General features: G+C 38.6%; 1 protein-coding gene across 9 annotated transcripts in view; it reads left to right on the top strand.

Moving 5' to 3' along the window:
* Window positions 1-20,207, top strand: part of PTPRK (protein tyrosine phosphatase receptor type K) — a 587,191-nt gene that overhangs the window by 557,655 nt on the left and 9,329 nt on the right. For all 9 annotated transcript variants that reach the window (XM_077162868.1, XM_077162867.1, XM_077162866.1 and 6 more), the window contains 10 exons: window positions 1,011-1,195; window positions 2,886-2,973; window positions 4,142-4,218; window positions 6,927-6,963; window positions 8,208-8,305; window positions 8,723-8,839; window positions 12,939-13,093; window positions 15,374-15,509; window positions 15,740-15,889; window positions 16,758-16,931. In XM_077162868.1, coding sequence (XP_077018983.1) covers window positions 1,011-1,195; window positions 2,886-2,973; window positions 4,142-4,218; window positions 6,927-6,963; window positions 8,208-8,305; window positions 8,723-8,839; window positions 12,939-13,093; window positions 15,374-15,509; window positions 15,740-15,889; window positions 16,758-16,931 — 1,217 coding nt within the window. The remainder of the gene's footprint in view (window positions 1-1,010; window positions 1,196-2,885; window positions 2,974-4,141; window positions 4,219-6,926; window positions 6,964-8,207; window positions 8,306-8,722; window positions 8,840-12,938; window positions 13,094-15,373; window positions 15,510-15,739; window positions 15,890-16,757; window positions 16,932-20,207) is intronic.

Genomic DNA, 20,207 nt, shown 5'->3' with positions numbered 1-20,207 from the left:
TAAGTTGAAAATGTGATAAATACAAGCATGCTTCTCATTGTAATCATTAGTACTGTGGTCATTAAAATAATATTTATTCTTCATAGGTAAATGTTCTTGTTCTTTTCTTCTTATGGCAGAGAGGGGCTTAAAAGTTTCTTTTCACTTTAAGCTAAGAATGCATTTGGGAGGGGGCCTACGTTTAAATGTGACTGGTAAGGGATTCAATTGATTTTTAAATAATTCATCCATGGAAATATTTATGGTGGCTGCTGTGCAGCAGGCACTGCATCTCTACACGCTGAGCATTTAGGGTTCAGTGCAGAAAGCAGACAAGTAAACAGACAGTCGAAGCAGAGTGCAGGTGAAATGGCACGTGTGAGAGCAGCAATGGTGGGACCGTGAGGCAGGAAGTCTGAGACCAGCCTGGGTGGGCTGGGGAGAAGCAGAGGGTGGCCACGGGTTTTGCCCTAGTGCTGTCCCCTGTTCCCTTGTATGCAGTGGCTGGAAGAGTCCCCAGTGTGTGTTAGCAGGGCATCTGCAGAGTGACCAGGAGCAGGTGGGGGGGTGAGGTGGGGCCCGGGTGGCCCTGCAGGAGGCCACATTCCCCTGTCCTCATGTAAGGGGGGGAAGCTGCCTGCGGCCACAGGGACAGAGACACAGCTCTGGGCGGCGGGGAGCTGAGACCAGGTCTGCAGGGGCCGGGGCGGGCGGGCGGGAGTTTGTTCCATGTCACTGATATGAAAATGCCTCTCCAACTGACCCCTCGGTTCCCTGCCCCCATTCTGCAGAGAAAACAGGAAGTAAGACCTCAGGCCCACCTCCCACGCCCCTGGTGTCTCCCTGCATCCCCCCCGCACCCGTGAACTTGCTGATGTGTACACAGAGACTGTGTCCGCAAGCCTAGAGCCCAAGGACAGTGCTGCCTGCCTCCTTTTGTCAGAAAGACCATGCGTGTGCTTTGCGTAGATGTCTATTAAACAAGATAACTTTGTTTTCTTTTTGATCCCCTGGAATCTGACAAATGCCAGATGAGAACCACAGTGCCCCGGCAGAGTCCAGCCGGCTTCTTGATGTGCCTCGCTACCTGTGCGAGGGGACGGAGTCCCCTTACCAGACGGGGCAGCTGCACCCAGCCATCAGGGTCGCCGACTTGCTGCAGCACATCAACCTCATGAAGACATCGGACAGCTACGGCTTCAAGGAGGAGTATGAGGTGACAGCCTGCGCTGCTTTACGCTTGACCCTTAGCCAAGATGCTCATGGGCCTGGGACATTGTTTTCTCTCTCCCATAGCAAGGAGTGAAGTGCGCCTCGGGTTCTCTATCCCATGTTTATTAGTATGTTTCTCATCGAGTGGCTGCTGGCGGGTGGGTACATCCCATGGAATGAATATATATTTTGGTCTAAATTCATTTTAAGAGTTGTGAAATGTGTGGTTCCTTAATTTACTTTTTTAATGTCCCTGACACTTGTGAGATCTTGTGTTCCCCACTCAGAAACCCTTAACGAGACAGATACCTTGAGCCCATCGTAACATTGCCGATTCTGTCACTCCAGTGACTCCAAAGCCAGTGCTCTGTGCCCCTCTGCTGCGGACCCTCCGACTGAGAAATCAGATGGAGCTTTGCGCTGTGCGCGGGCTCCCCACGCTCCCTAGTGCAGTTGTGTGGCTGTGGGCTGAGCATCTGGGAAGGAAACAGCTCTGCCAATCCAGGAAGCACATTCGGATGCCAAAAGATGGATGCGGGAAATCCTTCTTCCTACCTTAGCGCTCCTTCCTTTTCAAACCAAAATAATAGGATTTAAATTGCAAACTGATTTGAACTAAACATCCCAGTTAGCATAATATAGCAGAAAGGAAATGGTTTCCTTGCCACCCTTCACTTACTGAGAAATGTCATTCTAGGGCACCCAGAACCACCACCACACACACATTTAAAGTAAAAGAATCCAGATGATGCTTTGCTTTGAAAGAATGCTAAGTTATATCTAACTTCAAGGAGAGTCTTTTACACACACACACACACACACACCTTGTTTTATTTACAGATTACCTGTTTTATCTTAGTTTGGGGGTGACTTAAATTATATTGGAATTTTGAAGGTTTAGATATATGCTTGGAACACAGTGCTATAGTTACAAACTAAGGGTAAAGAATCAGGATATTCTGCCCGAGCTCATTCTTTTTGTTCATTTCATGTGTATTCCTGTCTACCTCACTTCAAAGAGTGTTTTCTCTTTGAAAACCCCATTTCCTGTGTTGAGCAAAATTTAAGATTTTCTGCAGAAATAAACCTATACCCATATTTTAAATAACTGCACATGGTAATCAAACCAGTCAACAAATGAATCTGTTCCAAGTTTCTTGGAGATGGTGACTCTTTAATTTTCATATGGTCCCTTATGTAGAGACTCGGTCCTTTTCATGATCTTCAAAGAAACTGAAGTGTGATGTATTGCGCACAGTGTGATGAATAATTATGAGGAAAGCAGGTCTTCTTTCTCCTGTTTTGAATGCTATCAAGGAAGCATATTGAAAGAATCTCACTAAAACGTAGCTTCACAGTTTCCTGTATGTTGCGTTTCAGTACATCTGGAAATGAAGGATGCTTTCTCTGCCTCCCTCGCACAAAGTTGTTATAGATATCTTTAATTTGAAATACTTTCAAGGTCCTTTTTTTCTTTAAGTTCTTTCTTGTCCTGAATTTGATCTCAGTCCAGCCCCAGATGAACATGTGTGACTCAAACAAGCTTTGAGGTCTGAGAAGGAACTCTGGTGACCACTGTAGAACTCAGTTCTTCCTGAGAAAGTGGCTTTTACTATTTTGGTCTTTAAAACAGCAAGTCCAGTTCAAAAAACGGAATTAAATTCATTGTTCTTGCTTTTTTTTTTTTTTTTCAGAGCTTCTTTGAAGGACAGTCGGCATCTTGGGACGTAGCGAAGAAAGATCAAAATAGAGCAAAAAACCGATATGGAAACATTATAGCATGTAAGTTCCCCCGTACTTGCTGAGTGTATGGTGAGTGTAAATATCGTGTGTGTGAGGACGGTTGAGTGACATATCCTCTTTGTGTGCGTGTCTGCAAAGTAAATTAATGTAAAGCACCTTGGCAGTTGCGTCTTCTGATATAGGACCAAATTAAAACCTTTTGCTGAAAATGTATAGTTTTCAGTTTCATTAGGTAAGTAATGGTTTAAATCTTTAATTTTAAGATACTCCCAGAGGGTAACATATCCATTTTTAGAGTCATCTATTTAATATTAGAACAGCGTTGGCCATGGGCGGTGACCCTGAAATTTTCATCCCCATGAAGTAAATTGATGGAGCCTCTTCACCCTGTGAATATGATGCACTGTTTGATTTCATATTCGTTTGTAAATGCCTGGGGCTGTTATTAAAGAGCTGATAGTATCAGGGTAATGGAGAAAAAAGATCCTTTTCTTGCTCTGTGATTCCCACTGAACATACCACATGGCAGTGTTATTCTGTTGATTCATCCCTTCGGAGCCACTGTCAGCACCCCAGCTGCTCTTCGGTGACTTACAAACATGGGGTAAAGCAAGTGACTATCATGTGACACATGGAGCAGGATGGAAAGTGGCAGTTCAATGTGCCACTAGCTGCTGATGGACTTCTAGGAGTCTATGCTCAATTTAAGTTATTTTAAAGTCTCTTATGAACAAATCGAAATTTAACCTTGATGTCAAAGAGTAAGCTGTCTAGAGCAAGGATTCAAAATTCACTCTCTAGTTCTGTGGCCCGTTTACTGTAAAGTGCAGTGGCAGAGGACCCACCAATTTAAAATCATGCATGAGAATTAAAATTAGGAGTACGGCAAGTTCAGTTCTTTAGGGAAATTCTTGACTCGAATAATGATTCATCAGACCTCATCATGTCCCCTTAAAGCTTTCTCAGGATGAAGAGGTAACTTGTTGATGCTTTCCTCAGAGAGCATTGTAATTTAATGAGTGAAAAGCTTGTTAAAGTTTTCATGTTTCTTCAAATGCCTGATGTTTAAGGAAATTTTTATAGGAGTAGATGATGGATCAACTAGCAGCAATCATTGAATTATTTTAAATTAGTACCACTGTAAACCATAACATTGTCTCAGGACATGGTGAAAATCAGCTTGTACTTTGTTATTTAAAATTTTCAGATGATCATTCCAGAGTAATTTTGCAACCTGTCGAGGATGACCCTTCTTCAGATTACATTAATGCCAACTACATAGATGTAAGTATTTTTATAGTTCAGTTTTCCCACTTTGCTGGCTTATATATGTGACTCTTTTTGCATGTTTTTATCTACAAAGTGATTGCTAGCTTTTTAAAATGAAGAAAACAAACTGTACACTTTTCCTTGTTCTGCGTCCTAGAACTTACTGACATTGTTGTGCTTTCTTTCACACCTGACTTTGGTTTGGGCTGTAGATTTGGCTGTACAGGGATGTAAGTACCATTATATGTAAATAATAGACCCTATTATGAATATCTAACTACTCTCAATCACAATTATTACTAATGCTTACTAGTTTTCTCTGCATGCTTCACCTAATTAGCCTCATATGGTTTATCTATGTCCATTTTTTTGTAACTCCTTTACATGCGTAGAGATCTCTTTTACTGCCTTCCCTTTTCTATGTTTAGAAAACCAGGGCCATTTTTAGCTTCCGACAGTTTATGTACTCGAGTTTTATTTGTTGATGAATTCTGTTTTTGACTTTTATTCTTACCCTTCCCCAAACAATATGTGAGAAGCTGGATAGTAGGATGTGTATTAGCATTTCTGAAATTTTGCATTTTACATTTGATTTATGTTTCAAATGGGTAGGGAGACTATTTTGTGCTGAGTGGCATCGGCCTGTGAAATAATATTATTCAGGCAAAATAATTACTAAATTGCATTTGTAAAATACACATATCACACATATATATCGAATCGTCCAAATCAAATAGTTTGCTTTGATCTGCTAAATTTGGGTGTGAACATATATATATATATATATATATATATATATGCAAATTATTTATTTAAGGAAAAGTAATTACCAAATAAACCACAGAATATTATTAAGGAGGCAGTACATTAGTGGATAGGTCAGATGTGTTGGTCATACTACCTGGTAGGAAATTGCACTGGAGATCCTGGGGGTATTATTTCACCTTGTGCCTCAGTGTCCTCCCCTGTGAGAATCAGTGGGATAATGCATGCTATGCATCTAGCACAGTGCCTAGCGTAGTAAGGCGTTGTTGGACTTTAGGTGTATTTTTGTTAAAATCTGGATATGTTGAAGTTTTTGGACCCAAAATATGCATTAGTTGTAAAGCAAAAGGTAGAACAATTAAGTATCAAATATTGCAAAGTCTGTGTATATAATCATATACGTAAAAGATAGTGAAACTTAGGGCCCTCTCTGTTCTAATTCCATAAATAAGAAGTGATTTTCATCACTGTTATTTAATTCATGCTTTACAGTTACGTGATTTGTAATTTTTATGTATTTTAATTAATGTATTTTAATAAGTATAGTATATGAGCATCATGGTTAAATTTCTGATCATAATTTTAGTCTCATTTGATATTATATTAATCAGACGCTCATCATGGAAAATGAAACTAGTGGTCTACCATACAATAAAAACAAATCAGCAGTTCTGTAAAATATTTGTACTTGCTTTTCCTTATTTACTTTAACCCTGGTTTTCTGCCAGCATACACGCTGGAGCCTTGTTACTGTACGCTTTACAGTTCCTGTAGTGGGACTGTGTTGTAAATGACATCGTATCGTCATCTAATCTTTCTGTTAAGACCCCAGTGTATTTTGTCAGATTAGTACACAATTTCATAACTTCCCCCCTCCCATTAGTTTATTATATTTAAAAGATATCCTCTGCAGTTGGTAAATTTGTCGTGGACCGGTAGATGAGATGTTTATAAAGCTTAAAATAATATTTTCCAAAAGCATTGTACTATGTTAGTGTATTAGGAAATAAAATCTTCCAAATTTTGCACATCTATCTAATTTTAAGTTGGAGACCTCAGTTCACAGGTATTTATATGTGTAGTGAGTTGGCCTCTCCAAAATGTAGACAGATTGTACCACAGCAGCCTTTTTCTAAAGCTCTTCGGTGAATGCACACCACATGCAGAACTTCCCTGCCATGCCAATTCATGATCTTTTGGAATTCAAACCAACTGAGAACAGCTAACAGATAATTCCTTACTGCAACAATTTCTTTATTGAAAAAAATGTTAAATATTTAACTATATAAAGCTCTTCATGCAATTTTTAAAAAGTACTGAATTCTTTGTTCAGGACAAGATGCATTTTCTTACTCTTTTTTCCCTATATATGTGTGTATCTATAATGATGTGTGTGTGTAAATTAATATTATGAGCACACACAAAATAGTTTAGATTTCTAAACATATTATAGGACAGCAATATTCTCTATAAAAAAAATCTCAGAAGGTCTTTGATTTGAGGCACACATGCATTGTCCAGCTCTAACATTGGAATGTTTTGTCATTTTTTTTATGGTTCTAATATGTCGTTGTCCTTCTGTAATGCAGTGTGTTGTACTTTTGGCTGATAAAATGAAACTTTTAACACTATTTTACCAGAAATGAATGACTGAAGATTAACATGAAGGCATAAACATTTTAGGGAAACCAAGCAAATTCTATGAGGTGATTGCATAGCAAACAAAACTCATTTATACAATATATATCCCAATCAGAGCTTTTAAAAATATTTAATTTTTGTTTTATGCTTACCTTTCAGATAACCTAAGTTTGAGAAGTGAACTCTAAGTGTTCACTATTCGTTTCTGGACTTTTTCTATTTAATCTTAACAGGTGGTTGTCTTCAACTTTTTATGCCTTCATCACTTATTTCTGATACTGACCTCATATAATAACCAGTATGTTTTCCTATTTTAGGGCTACCAGAGACCAAGCCATTACATTGCAACCCAAGGTAAAATTTTGCCATTGTAAATGTTCCAGAGCAAACAACTTTGCTTATTCAAAGGATCCATATGGATGGGTTTTTGTATGCTTATCTAAATTAATTGGCGAAGAAAATGAGCTCTTTATATTACTCTGTTCTTTATTCATTTGTATGATGCAAAGTTCCTTTCTTTATAAAACGTACAAATTAAAGCTTTGTTTTGTAAGATTAAAAGTAAAAGATAAGTTTTAGAAAATAATAACAAAGCAAAACAAGGGACCGGGCATGGAAGCAGGAACAAAAAAGCAAATAGAGAGAAAGCAAAAGTAAAATAGAAGCTGCTGGTAGTTTTTGTGATTTGGTGTCCTGATGCCTCCGAGCAGTAGTCAATAGTTCAGGGCAGAGAAATAACTTATTTATGACAAGAGGGAAGAGAAGTCTCATCTGGTATAAACCTCCTTTCTCCTTGAAGCATAGTTTATCAGAATGTAGAAGGAACCAAAGTCAGTGTGGTTATAATAAGATGTTTCATTGTCTTCCACCAATTTTTTGACAAGTCAAGACTGAGAGAAAACCAAGGGCTACAGGGAACTTAGTCAAGTTAATTCTTCGTGGAAAATAAGAAGAAAATAGGGAAGTCTTATCAAAGTGGCCCAACACCTTTAATTAGCTCTCCAGGTTGGCTTCTGGCCACCTGAGGAGAATCTGCACATCTGCTTATAGAGAAGGAAGTAAAGCATGAGCTATGTTAACCCTTTTTAAGTGTTTTCACGTATCTTTGAAGTAACTGAGTTTACTTGTGTGCTGTTTAAAGTTAGAAAGGCCAACCATGGTGAAAATATTCTGGTTTTACGGTACTGAGAATACATGCTTTTGCAGTTTGGAAGTGGTAAAGTTAGGCTGTGTCCTTATTTGTGAGGATACGTCTTTATTAACCCGTAAAACTGCAGTGCTCATGTGTTTAATTGGCCATGTATGCTGTTTGGTTGAGGGCAGCATATGAGTAGTTATTTTTCACATATATTTGAAAATGAATTAAAATGACTTAATAACAAATATAAATACCCTAGAAACAATGATATCTTCTGAAATGGGCAAGAGAGAAGGCAAATTGGGAAAAAAAAATACTTGTATATACCTGTGTATTTTGCCTATAGTGTAAATTTAGATATGAACTGAATGTAAGTACTTACATTGACATTTTGTGTTAGACTTTTAACTCTCTTTTTTGGTTTATTTATAAAATAATGTTCACATTAATTTCTACATAGGCCCAGTTCATGAGACAGTGTATGATTTCTGGAGAATGATCTGGCAAGAACAGTCTGCTTGCATTGTAATGGTTACGAACTTAGTTGAGGTTGGCCGGGTAAGGAAAAAAAAAGTATTTTTTTGAATTACAAATTGGGATATTTTGTTGAATAAGAAAACATACTACACTTAGAATATCATTCGATTGTAAAATAAAAGTAAAAATAAAAATAACAGCATTTCAAACCACTCCTCTTAATTAGACCTTCACTGGCTGGGAAATTGATTTCTCATTGAATAATAAAATAAATTTAGATTTTATACTGGAATCTAATTGTATTATACGTCATGTATATTTTTGTAACACTAGACAGTCTCTTTATTATCATGTAAAATAATCTTTTATCTCATTTGTGTATTTTTAAATTCATCTCCTGTAATGTAGCCCATTTAAATATTTATCACTGCATTTAAATCACCTTGCTTAATGTGTATTTTCTATTCAAGTCCACCAACAAATTGCTTTTGTTATTAGGTTAAATGCTATAAGTATTGGCCTGATGATACTGAACTTTATGGTGACTTCAAAGTGACTTGTATAGAAATGGAACCACTTGCTGAATATGTAGTTAGGACATTCACCCTGGAAAGGGTAAGTAGCCTAAAATTCTATAAAAGTCAGTTTGATGACATTGGTTTTTTCTCTTTAAAATCCCCCTTAAGCTTTATTTGGATGATGCTATGGAATCTATTTTTTCACTCATTTCTTTATGCCACAGATCTTTGTTTGAGAGCTTGCCGTGCTCCGTGCACATTTCCAGGCCTTGAGACTCATATACCCGTCCTGGTGGGGCTTCTGACCTTTTGAGGGGAGACAGGCAATAAAATAAATAAACAAACAAAGCTATGCTATGTTTTAAGTTCTATAGAAAAAATAGTGTCGACAGTGGAAGGAGGGGACACTGGGGGAGGGAAAAGGACAGTTTAGAGACTGGGAAGGGTCATCAGGAAGGGACTGAGTGAGGACGCACCTGAAGAAGTCGAGGCAGTGGACAGTGGGGGGCCCCGGCCAAGGTCCCTCTGCAGAGAGAGGAGGCGTTTCCGAGCCGAGACCCGCGAGGCAGGGCAGGCCCGAGAGGAACCGAGACGGAGTCAGCGGTTGTGGGGCCCGAAAAGTGGGTCCTCTGGACCACGACGAGGACCCGAGTTTGTCTTCAAAGTGAGAAGGGCACAGACGGAACATGCTCTGACCACATGTTTCAGTGGCGACACTCGGGTTGCACTGAGGAGAGATAAACTCAAGGGTGGGTGGTGTGTGGACTGAAGTGTGGGACCTGGAAGCAATGAAGTAAATGTGGAGGCAAAGTTAACAACACAAGAAAGGAAAATCAGTTGTATGAAAAATATTAAACATACACATACAAAAAAAAGAAACCTGTGCTTAATTATTAATACCCTTAACCCAGTGTTAATACAGGTAGAATGAAAAACATTAGAATCCCCAAAGAAGTGCAGTTATTAATGCACCTGTTAAAATTGTTTAGCCTCATGTATTCATATACCACTTGGTGTTTTCAAATCAGAAAAAAAAAATAATCCTCATTGCTTCTAAGGATGTGGTGAGACAGATACTTCCTGTCTTGCTGGTTGGAATAAAATTGCTCTGTAGGTAAAAAAAAAAAGTAGAGTGTCTCCAGTACATTAAAAGTATTGATGCCCTTTGACTAAGAAGTTTACCTTCTATGAATCTAGCCTAAGGAATTTATTCAAAGTACAATGACTTCATTTATAGTCTTGGAAGATTATAACCATACATGTCCAGTGATAGAGAATAGTTCAATTATTATAGACATATCATGGACAAATAACTTTCTTTACAAATGATGTTTGTAAAGCATTTTTCCAACATGAAAAAATAAATAGAGGAGACATTAAATGGGAAGTAGCATTATGCAGAACAACATAACTATGGTTATTACAATCCTATAAAATATGTTAAGAAAATTTCTTGGACAGGTCTAGTGAACTAAAATAAGCAATGATATTCAGATTTCAAAGATCGAAACATCAGAATTTAATTAATAAATAACTAGATCCTGTTGTTATTGAAAAGAGAATATAAAATATGCATTCTTCTCATAAGTTCCTAAAAGTTTTATAAAAACCACGAACCAAGTCATAAAGGAAACCTTTAATAACTGCGAAAAATTAAAGTGTTTCCAAATTCCAGTAGAAAGCAACAACAAATTGTTGATCGGTGCCCCCCAAAAGAGCCTCTTAGAAATCACCAAATCTTCCTCTGAATAATCCTTGAATGAGAGTGCCTCAAAACTAAAACCATATTGTAAACATAAACAGTTTTATATCAAAATCTATCCCAGGTTCTATTGCAAGAAAAATGTGTACCTATCAATGATTTCTATTTAGAAAGGCAGTGAAAAACCATGCATATTAGAAAAAAAGAGAAAAAAACACATCAGAGTGGATCAAAGGAAAAATGAAATAGAAAGCAAAAACACAAATTAGAAAGAATAAATTAAATTTAAAAGCTTGCAAAGATAATAAAGTAACAAAACCACTGTCAATTCTACATGAGGTAGAAGGAAAACAAAATATGCAATATTAGAAAATGCAAAGGGGATATAATTATAGTTATATATGCTATTAGAAGAAATATCAAAATATTATGTGCCAACGTAGAAACTGTATTAGTTAAGGGACACTGATTTTCCAACAAATAATTCCAAAAGTTTGACCTAAGGAGAGTTAGAAACCTGAGCAGATTTATAGTTTCTTTATCCTTTAAAGGATAGCTAATGCCTATGTTATTCAAACTATTTAGACAATTAAAAAAATATTAAACCAGCTAAATATATTTTCAGAGCTAGCAGAAATGAGACAACTGAGCCTGACGAAAGGGCGCACACTTGCTCTCTCTCTAAAGTGCTCCAGCACACACGTCTGCCAGCCAATTTCTTCCAAGAGCACTGTTGAAAAAGTTATAAATAAAATATTGAAAAATTGAATCCAGGAGAGCTAAGAAAACATTATAACATGATCCTTCAGGAGCTTTTTCTTAGAATGCAAGGTTATTTCAACCTCTGTATTAGCAATGAGCAGAAATAGAAATAAACTTTTTCTTTATTAGATTTTTTTTTCACATGGGCAGGCACCAGGAAACAAGCGGATCTCCAGCATGGCAGGCGAGAATTCTGCCCCTGAGCCACCATTGCCCACCCAGAAATAGACATTTTTAAAATCCCTTTACAATAACAACACATTCTAAAATATCCAGGAATATAGTTAACAGAAAGATACAGGGCTAAGTGAGCAAAGCTCCACAAGTATACTGGGAACAGCCACTAAGACACACCATGCCCCAGCTGTTAATGTCACCCTAAAACATTAGTGCCAAGTTCAGTAGGACACCAGTCAATTTTTACGTTTTATTTGTTTCGTTCTTATTTGGAACTGGTAGAGAGTGATTTTTAAAGTTGTTTTATTGGAAAGACGATCCATTTGATGTTACTCAGGAAAATTTAAATTAAAATGATGTTAAAACTTACTAAAAACAGAGCAAGCCCTATACAGCAGCTCTAGTAATAAGGTGACTGTTGAGAAGGTGAAGTCGTCGTCTGAAGTCAGACTTTAGAACAATTTATGGCTTTCCTTACTAGAGATGACTAGATATGAGCAAATTAGGTGATTTTTCCATTTGTATGATTTCATGATGATGCTTATCATTTTCAGAGCAGTGTCATTTGTTGAGCTCTGCTTTGTGTTAGGTGCTGTGCTAGGAACTGGAAATGAACAGAATTACAGGACCTGACCCCTGGCTTCCAAGATTTGGGGTACATTGATCATATAGGATAAAATATAAAGATCAAACAGATTTTCTCAATTTATGTATTTCATGTATTTTTCTATCTTTTCTGATAGAACAAATGAGCTTGAGATTTCATGAACAGTTCACAAGTGGATTGGAATTATATAGATTATAGTGTTTATTTTTGCTACAGATGTGAATTTTTAAAACCAATTTCTGCAGCGCTTCATCTGTGCTCACCTTACCGTGCTACTGCAAATCTACAGCTTTTTTTTAACAAAAGGGAAGAAAAATCTTTGAAATGTGCATTTAAAGGGTTCTCTTAAATTATCCCAACAGGAGAGAGGCACAACAGTGGATGTTTCACTTCTTTCATTTTGTGTTTTGTTACTGTGTGCTGAATTATTTCACGGAGCTAGAAGAAAATAGTTTGCCCAAAGCAGGGTTTAGCCGTGGATCTATTTTCACAACCCAATCTGGAGTAGCACTGTCCTGGAAAATCCCTACATGCTAGGCTTCAAAACCATTTTCATCTGGATAAGCAAGGCACGAAATCTGTCCACGAGGTGAGCAGCTGGCGAGTTGCTTTTGTTGACCCCTTGAGAGGGCCGTGCCTGAGACCAGTAGGGCCGCATTTTAGCCCCCCCGTTTCCTCCTTTCCCTCTGATAATGTTGCTGGATGTCATTCCCAGGCAGTAGCAATCTGTCAAGGTAAGTAAAATTTACCCAGACTTAGATACCCGAACAGGACTTCTCACTTTCTTTCTTTGGCATTTGTGTGACAACAGAGACCGTGTCAGGTCAGTATTCTTTTTCAGACAAAAACGAGATTTTGGGGGACGGTTTTCATTTTCGACGTTGGTCCTTTCTGGTGCCGTTGATTGTGTTTCGTAGCTTTATTCTGGTCCTTTGCCTCCTTGCACAGAGAGGATACAGTGAAATCCGGGAGGTTAAGCAGTTTCATTTCACGGGGTGGCCCGACCACGGGGTGCCGTACCATGCCACGGGGCTGCTGGCCTTCATCCGACGCGTGAAGCTCTGCAACCCCCCCAGTGCTGGCCCCGTCGTCGTGCACTGCAGGTGAGTGTGCCCGGAGGGGGCGGCTGGTGTGTCCGCTTCTCTTGGAATGTCAGGATAGAAATTTTATGTAAGCACAAAAGCGAGCATGTCCACCTGCTTCCACCTTGCATGCGTTACAGATGAGGTAGACTGCAACGAAATAAAGGTAACTGTGAGTGGGATGTAAAATAGAAACTTAAAAAATAATTATACTCACCCTAATATGTGGCCTATTGGCCACAATTGTGCATGTAGAAACTCTGCTTTTGGCGGCAACATCTGTGTTTGTTGTTTTGTTTTTTTGGTCACTTTTGCAAATCCCATAGTGTATGGAGTGGTAGGTTGAAATAGAGATTGCTTGCTAATCCAGTAAATTTCCAATAGATTCCCAGCCTTTAAAACTAAATTTGAGGCACACAGAATTACTAAATGGCCTAAATTGCAAGAGTTTGTACTTCAAAACAGCTCTTTAAGAACTTTAAAAGAAAAAGAGCAGCCATCCAACAGAAAACCTTGAAAAGTACTTCAATGAGATCCAGCAAATATATGCCAGAGAAGCGTGAACATTATATCCAGACTTTCTTCTGATTAGAAACGTCTCTTAAAACAAGCATTCAGAGACACTAAAAGCAAATTACATGGTCTTGTTTTGAGATGTGACCAGAAAAATAAGTACCGAATCTGAAAAGCTTTTCCTAAACACTGCGCACCATTCTCCAATATTACCGCCTCGAAGCTACATAATAAGTTTTAGTTGAGCTCTTTTCTTTCTGAAAATCCAACCTATTCAGTATTTAAATAGCCATGGACATAAGTAAAAAAATAATAATAATAATAAACAAAACAAAATAAAAAACAGAATCAAATGAAGGCAAGATATCCCGTAAGGATCAGATACTATGTGCCCTGAAAAAAAAAAGTCTCTTATTCAGTCCTCTTCAAGAAATCTGATGTATTCTTCAATTACTATCTTGTCTCAAACCCTGGGAACAGTGATTGAGAAGATGGTAGGGGAACAAAAGAATGCGAGATAGCTGCAGTAGCTTTTGCTTAAATTTCTAAAAGAACAGTGAGTTTTAAAAAAGGGACCAAATTTCCACAGCAAAGAAATAATGCTAGAAGACCATCTAAGCATTTAGAAAAGGAGATAAGTAGGCTTTCACTTCAGAGATTTCTTGACTTATCAGAGAGGTTTTACCTTCTTATGAATTGCTTGTTTCAGAAGTGCTTCAGGATTCTCAGACAATCTTGAAACAGAAGTGTCAGTTTCTACTTACCTAGGGGTATATCTGGATTTATGGAAAAGAAGACGCCAACTACCAAGTGAATTTCCCAAAAAGCTGTATCTTGTTTCTTCTATTGATTTGTATATAAAATTGTACCTTCTTATGAATTGCTTGTTTCAGAAGTGCTTCAGGATTCTCAGACAATCTTGAAACAGAAGTGTCAGTTTCCACTTACCTAGGGGTATAATCTGGATTTATGGAAAAGAAGACACCAACTACTAAGTGAATTTCCCAAAAAGCTATATCTTGTTTCTTCTATTGATTTGTATATAAAATTGAAGAAACATTCCCAAGGGGAAAACTAATCAGCAGTGTATTTTGATTCAGCTTCTAAAGTGGATACAGTAAGCTGTGCCAACTGTGTGGCCGCTGGGAATCCCATTCTCCATCTAAGAGTTCGTTTTCATCTTTCCTCTAGATTGCTGCTCATCTGTGCTTCCTCCTAGCGCTTCCTCCTCCTTGATAAACACTTTTGTCTCCCTCACCTTCACCTCTAGCGTTTCCCCTGATCTGTGGCTTCTCAGATTTCCCACTTCAAGGTTTTGTTACGATGTCCTTTTGCCTTGGTATTTACAAGGCCCCTCTGAGACAGTGGACAAGCAGCCTTGCATTTTGTTAGAAGCCCCACTACTACGTGAGTGTCAGAGCCTTGCAGTTTGGAGTCACTTTATCAATTCTGTGAGCCTGATTATGTGAATCAAGTTTGTATAAAATGAGGACTATCTAAGAAAGCTATGAAACCTTCTCGAACAATGAAATATACATTATTTTCTAAACACAATTTGATTTTAAGTTATATCCTCTTAATTTGGAACTCTGGTTCCACTCTTCCATTTATACCAACGCAGCTATTCTAGGTGAAGTTATTTGTACATTAGTAAGTTCTTAGGCTGTATACCAATTCTATGGCTCGTAAAATTATTTGACTCCACTTCCCTGAAATTGAAGGAGTCTTATTTAAGGTCATGCAAATAGTTATGCTTCCTACAATTTGGTTGTTTTTTTTTTTTTCCAGTGCTGGTGCAGGGCGAACTGGCTGTTACATCGTCATTGACATCATGTTGGACATGGCTGAGCGAGAAGGCGTCGTGGATATCTACAATTGCGTCAAAGCCTTGCGGTCGCGTCGCATCAATATGGTCCAGACAGAGGTGAATAGATCTGCCTTACTTTTTTAACTTTTGATTTTTGCCCTCTAACATATTTCAGACAAAACAGTAGATGCTTTTCATATAGAATCAATACAAGCTTATCAAGTCATATAACAAAATAATGGTAGTTTCCTTTCATTAATATTTCCATAAAGAAAAATTCTCTGCCTTGGATGACAGAAAAGATTTATTAAATTTGTATGAAAATTTTATTTTTCTTCTTTTGATAGGAACAGTACATTTTTATTCATGATGCCATTTTAGAGGCCTGCCTATGCGGAGAAACCGCCATCCCTGTCTGTGAATTTAAAGCTGCATATTTTGATATGATTAGAATAGACTCTCAGACTAACTCTTCGCATCTCAAAGATGAATTTCAGGTATTCACTACTTCTAGAGCCTCTTTTCTGGGCAACTTATTAAAGTGTGTTCTGGGGCACTATTAATTCTTTTAAGGAAGGTCTTTGAAGTCAAATTTCTAACCTTTGACCTGGTTTTAAGTATAATAGAATACCTGTCACTTTCATTGTGCGTATTAAGGAATCCCTTTTGCATTAATGAGCTCCTATCTGCTGTATCTTGAAGAACAAATGAGTTCAGATCCAGGGAATAGTATGGGGGGAAGGTATCATAAAAGTCTAATTTGGTGATGATTTATGTGTATTTACAACCTTTTTTTAATGCAGTCTTATAGATTTTGACCTTTTGTATCACTCACAATGTGGTGAAATCAAGCAACTATTAATAATAGCTGAAGTTCGAACAAAACGTTGTCTCTAAATACCTCCAAGTGTTTTCCCTGCCCTTAAAACATCCTGAAGGTGTGTGAATACAAAGCCAAGAGTAGCTCTAGAAATGTAACGCTTAGATTCTCGGTCCAGTGCTCTTTCCATCATGCTACAGCATGACACAGCGTTGTCACAGATGCTGGAATTTCCCCCACTTTGGCGAGTTATGACCACGGACCACGCAGATTGTCTTTTCTAGGTCGCCATGGCATTCTGCAGGTAGCTGTGTGGTTTAGTTTCCCCTTTCCTTTTAAGAAGAAGCACATTGAACAGTGTGTTAGTTGTCTTTCACTTCTCAGGCTGCATTAGCTTTCGCTGTGAAGTCGATCAGCTTGTGATAGTGGCACATGCCATTGCTTGGCACAAATCCTTCCCTTTCTCCTTGACCTCCTCACTACGTGACAGACCTGTGTTGTGCTGCTCCGTGGGTCCTTTCACCTGGGTTCCCTTTTCTTCTCAGACCTTGAATTCAGTCACCCCTCGACTGCAAGCCGAGGATTGCAGCATAGCCTGCCTGCCGAGGAACCACGACAAAAACCGCTTCATGGACATGCTGCCCCCGGACAGATGTCTGCCCTTCCTAATCACCATCGACGGGGAGAGCAGTAACTACATCAATGCTGCGCTTATGGATGTAAGCGTCCACCCTCTTCAGTAGCGTAAAGTTCCGTGAAAAACTGCATAATGCAGCGCACGCTGGCTAGTTTTCTTTTCTAGGAAATTAAAATGGCCTGAAAGGAAAACTGGAAACTCATTGAAATGCGGGGTTTTTTGGGTTTTTTTTAAGAGTGATTTCGGATCTCCCCTACGGCAGTTCTTGGGAATTATCATTTTTATAGCTTCCTTGTAAGTTTGGAAATTGAGTATGAATTATTATATTCTCTATAGGAAATATCTGCAGGTGATGTTTTTCAACTTAATTATTTTCAGAAAAGAAAATCATGCTTCTCTATTCAGAATACAGTTAGGAATGAAGTTTTAAAATCGCAGAATGCCATATTCTACCGAAGTTGTGTGAGTGTGGGAAGTTTTTATCTCTGACGTTTCTAACAATTTACAGCAAATTTATTTTTATTGGCCATTAATTAATTGAGACTCTGTAGAAGTAACTTGAAATCTAATTTCAGCCCGGGTTAAGATATGGATTGGGAAAAACTCATGTTAGCACATCCACATAACCAAAGAACTCTCCTGCCCGGCCCCAGTCTTCCTGAACTGTGGGGAGCAGAGCATGTGCTCGGGGTTAGCAGCCAGCACAGATGGAGACGGTTTTGATCACGTCTTTGGCCGCCTGCTTTGACTGTCTTGGGAAAAACCACAGAAGGATATCAGCACTCAGAATCCTTTTCAACAGCTTGTCATCTAGGTTATGTCAACATTTCTAGGTTTTGCCCTTTCACCTATGAAACCATAACCAGGAGAAATTAGTAATCAGGGTTTGGTTCATTCCCTATTGACTCATAATGAGGCTTTTAAAGCTGTTCCTATTGTGTTTTGTAAAAATTCTATCAAGTAGTGGCCTGGTCATAGAGACTTAGAAAAGCCCACCTTCCACTTGTCGGAATAGACTTTCAATCACTAATTTGCTCTTCTGTACGCTGCCAAGCAGAGTAACCCCAGGGAAGTCCGAGTAAAAGGTCCCGTCCTTGCCGTGGCCCGAGTCTGGCTCAGACCTTAATCACATCCCCTGAAATCACACTCATCCTAACTGTACCTTTTCCAATTTTGGTCATCTGCAAAGGCTAATGTACCACATACAGAGAATGCACCTGAGCTTTTGCGTCTCTGAGTCTGAATTTGAAAAGCAAAAGGGGTTTGTAAAAAGAAAAATAGGAAATAATCACATTAGAAAAGGGACCAATGCCTTTGAACTTTTTATCTTGGCATCTCAATTATTTCTCCATTTCCTGGTTGGCTTCTTGTCCATATGAAGACTGAACCGTGTACTCTGCCCCATCCTACCTTCTGCCTCATTCCCTGTGATTCAACAAAGATGTATTTCAGACGTGAAGTCTTTCGAGGCTTTAGCGGTGTAGCTGATCTTCAGAGGAGTAAGGTTAGGTTTGAGTTGTAAGAACAGGGCTCATTGCTCAGCCTGCCTTTTCCCCCTGATTCCTGTCATTACTGTGACACGCCTTGTTGTCTTACTGTGAACATTTAGGAGGCAAGGCCAAGGATTCTGTGATTTCAGTGCCTTAAATGTGCTCCTGTATTCTGTAAGGAAAGAAATTGGAAAGCTTCAGTCTTCTCTCATATCTCATCCAGATTCATCTCCTCAAAAAGTTAGTGACCATTTGTGTCCCCAGCCCTCCTCCCTCTATCACTCTCACATTCAGCTTCATTCACTGTTCTAACATTATTGTATTGCAGTTAGGTAGTATTGTGCTACCCATTTCTGAATTTTTACAATCAGTCCCATTCTACAATCTGTATCCCTTCAGTTCCAATTACCCAATATCTACCCTATTTCTATCTCCTGATGACCTCTGTTCTTAACTGAAATTATCCAAGTTCATTCAGTAATGTTAGTTCATATCAGTGAGACCATACAGTATTTGTCCTTTTTTTCTGGTTAATCTCACTCAGCATAATGTCCTTAAGGTCCATCCGTATTGTCAGAAGAAAAGAAATACGATAAGACTGAGATGGTATAATCTAGGAATGCCTAGAGTGTATAATGATAGTGACTAATCGTACAAATTTAAAAGTGTTTTGCATGAGGAAGAACAAAGGAATGTCAGTAATACAGGGTGTTGAAAATAGATGGTAATTAATATTTTAAAACTTTAACTTATGTATGAGACTAAAGCAAAAAATATTTATTTGGTACAAAATTTATATTTTGACTAGTGCATTTCCTAATATAACTTATATGAACAGCTTAATTGAACACCGTAAGTACATGGAACCTTGAGTAAGGCATGAGATTTTGTAGGTTTGTCCAGAGTGATGCCCTGATAAATCCCAGAAGGATTTGAACAGTGAATAAAAAAGTATTTGCAAAGTCCACTTGGGGGAATGGTGAGAAAGGGGGAAAATTCAACTTCCCCAAGTGGAGACTTCTTGATATTCTCACAAGCAGTGGGAACAACCAAAGCAATAGGCTGAGCCCCCAATCCTGAAGTTTGTTCATATGAAACTTAACCCCACAAAGAATAGGCTAAGCCTACTTAAAATTAGGCCTGAGAGTCACTCCCAAGAGAACCTCTTTTGTTGCTCAGATGTGGCCTCTCTCAGCCAACAGGACAAGCAAACTCACTGCCCTCCCCCTGTCTATGTGGGACATGACTCCCAGGGGTGTGGACCTTCCTAGCAATGTGGGACAGAAATCCTAGAATGAGCTGGGACTCAGCACCAAGGGATTGTTATACCTTCTCGATCAAAAGGGGGAAGAGAGAAATGAGACAAAATAAAGTGTCAATGGCTGAGAGATTCCAGAGTTGAGAGGTTATCCTGGAGGTTATTCTTACACATTAAATAGACATCACCTTTTTAGTTAAGGCATAACAGAGAGGCTGGAGGAAACTGCCTGAAAATGTAGAGCTGTGTTCTAGTAGCCAAGTTTCTTGAAGATAATTATATAATGACATAGCTTTCACAATGTGACTGTGTGATTGTGAAAACTTTGTGTCTCATGCTTCTTTTATCTCCCTTATGGACAGATGAGTAAAACATATGGATTAAAAATAAATAGATAATAGGTGTAACAAATGTTGAAATAAATTTAGTAGATTGAAGTGCTAGTGATCAATGAAAGGGAGGGGGAAAAAAATGTTAGTGAACAGCTATCAGCCTGCCCTGCCTTTACTTTCCCCAGGGAGCAGACACTTCACTGGGAGGGAAACTTACCTTCTCCTTCGGACCTTTTCTCGTGAGCCTCTGCACCTTTCTCAGGAAGGACTCATCCCAG

Source organism: Tamandua tetradactyla, chromosome 5 (genome assembly GCF_023851605.1).
Source record: "Tamandua tetradactyla isolate mTamTet1 chromosome 5, mTamTet1.pri, whole genome shotgun sequence".
In the NCBI taxonomy this organism is placed as follows: domain Eukaryota; kingdom Metazoa; phylum Chordata; class Mammalia; order Pilosa; family Myrmecophagidae; genus Tamandua; species Tamandua tetradactyla.
This window is presented reverse-complemented; position numbering and strand designations above follow the sequence as displayed.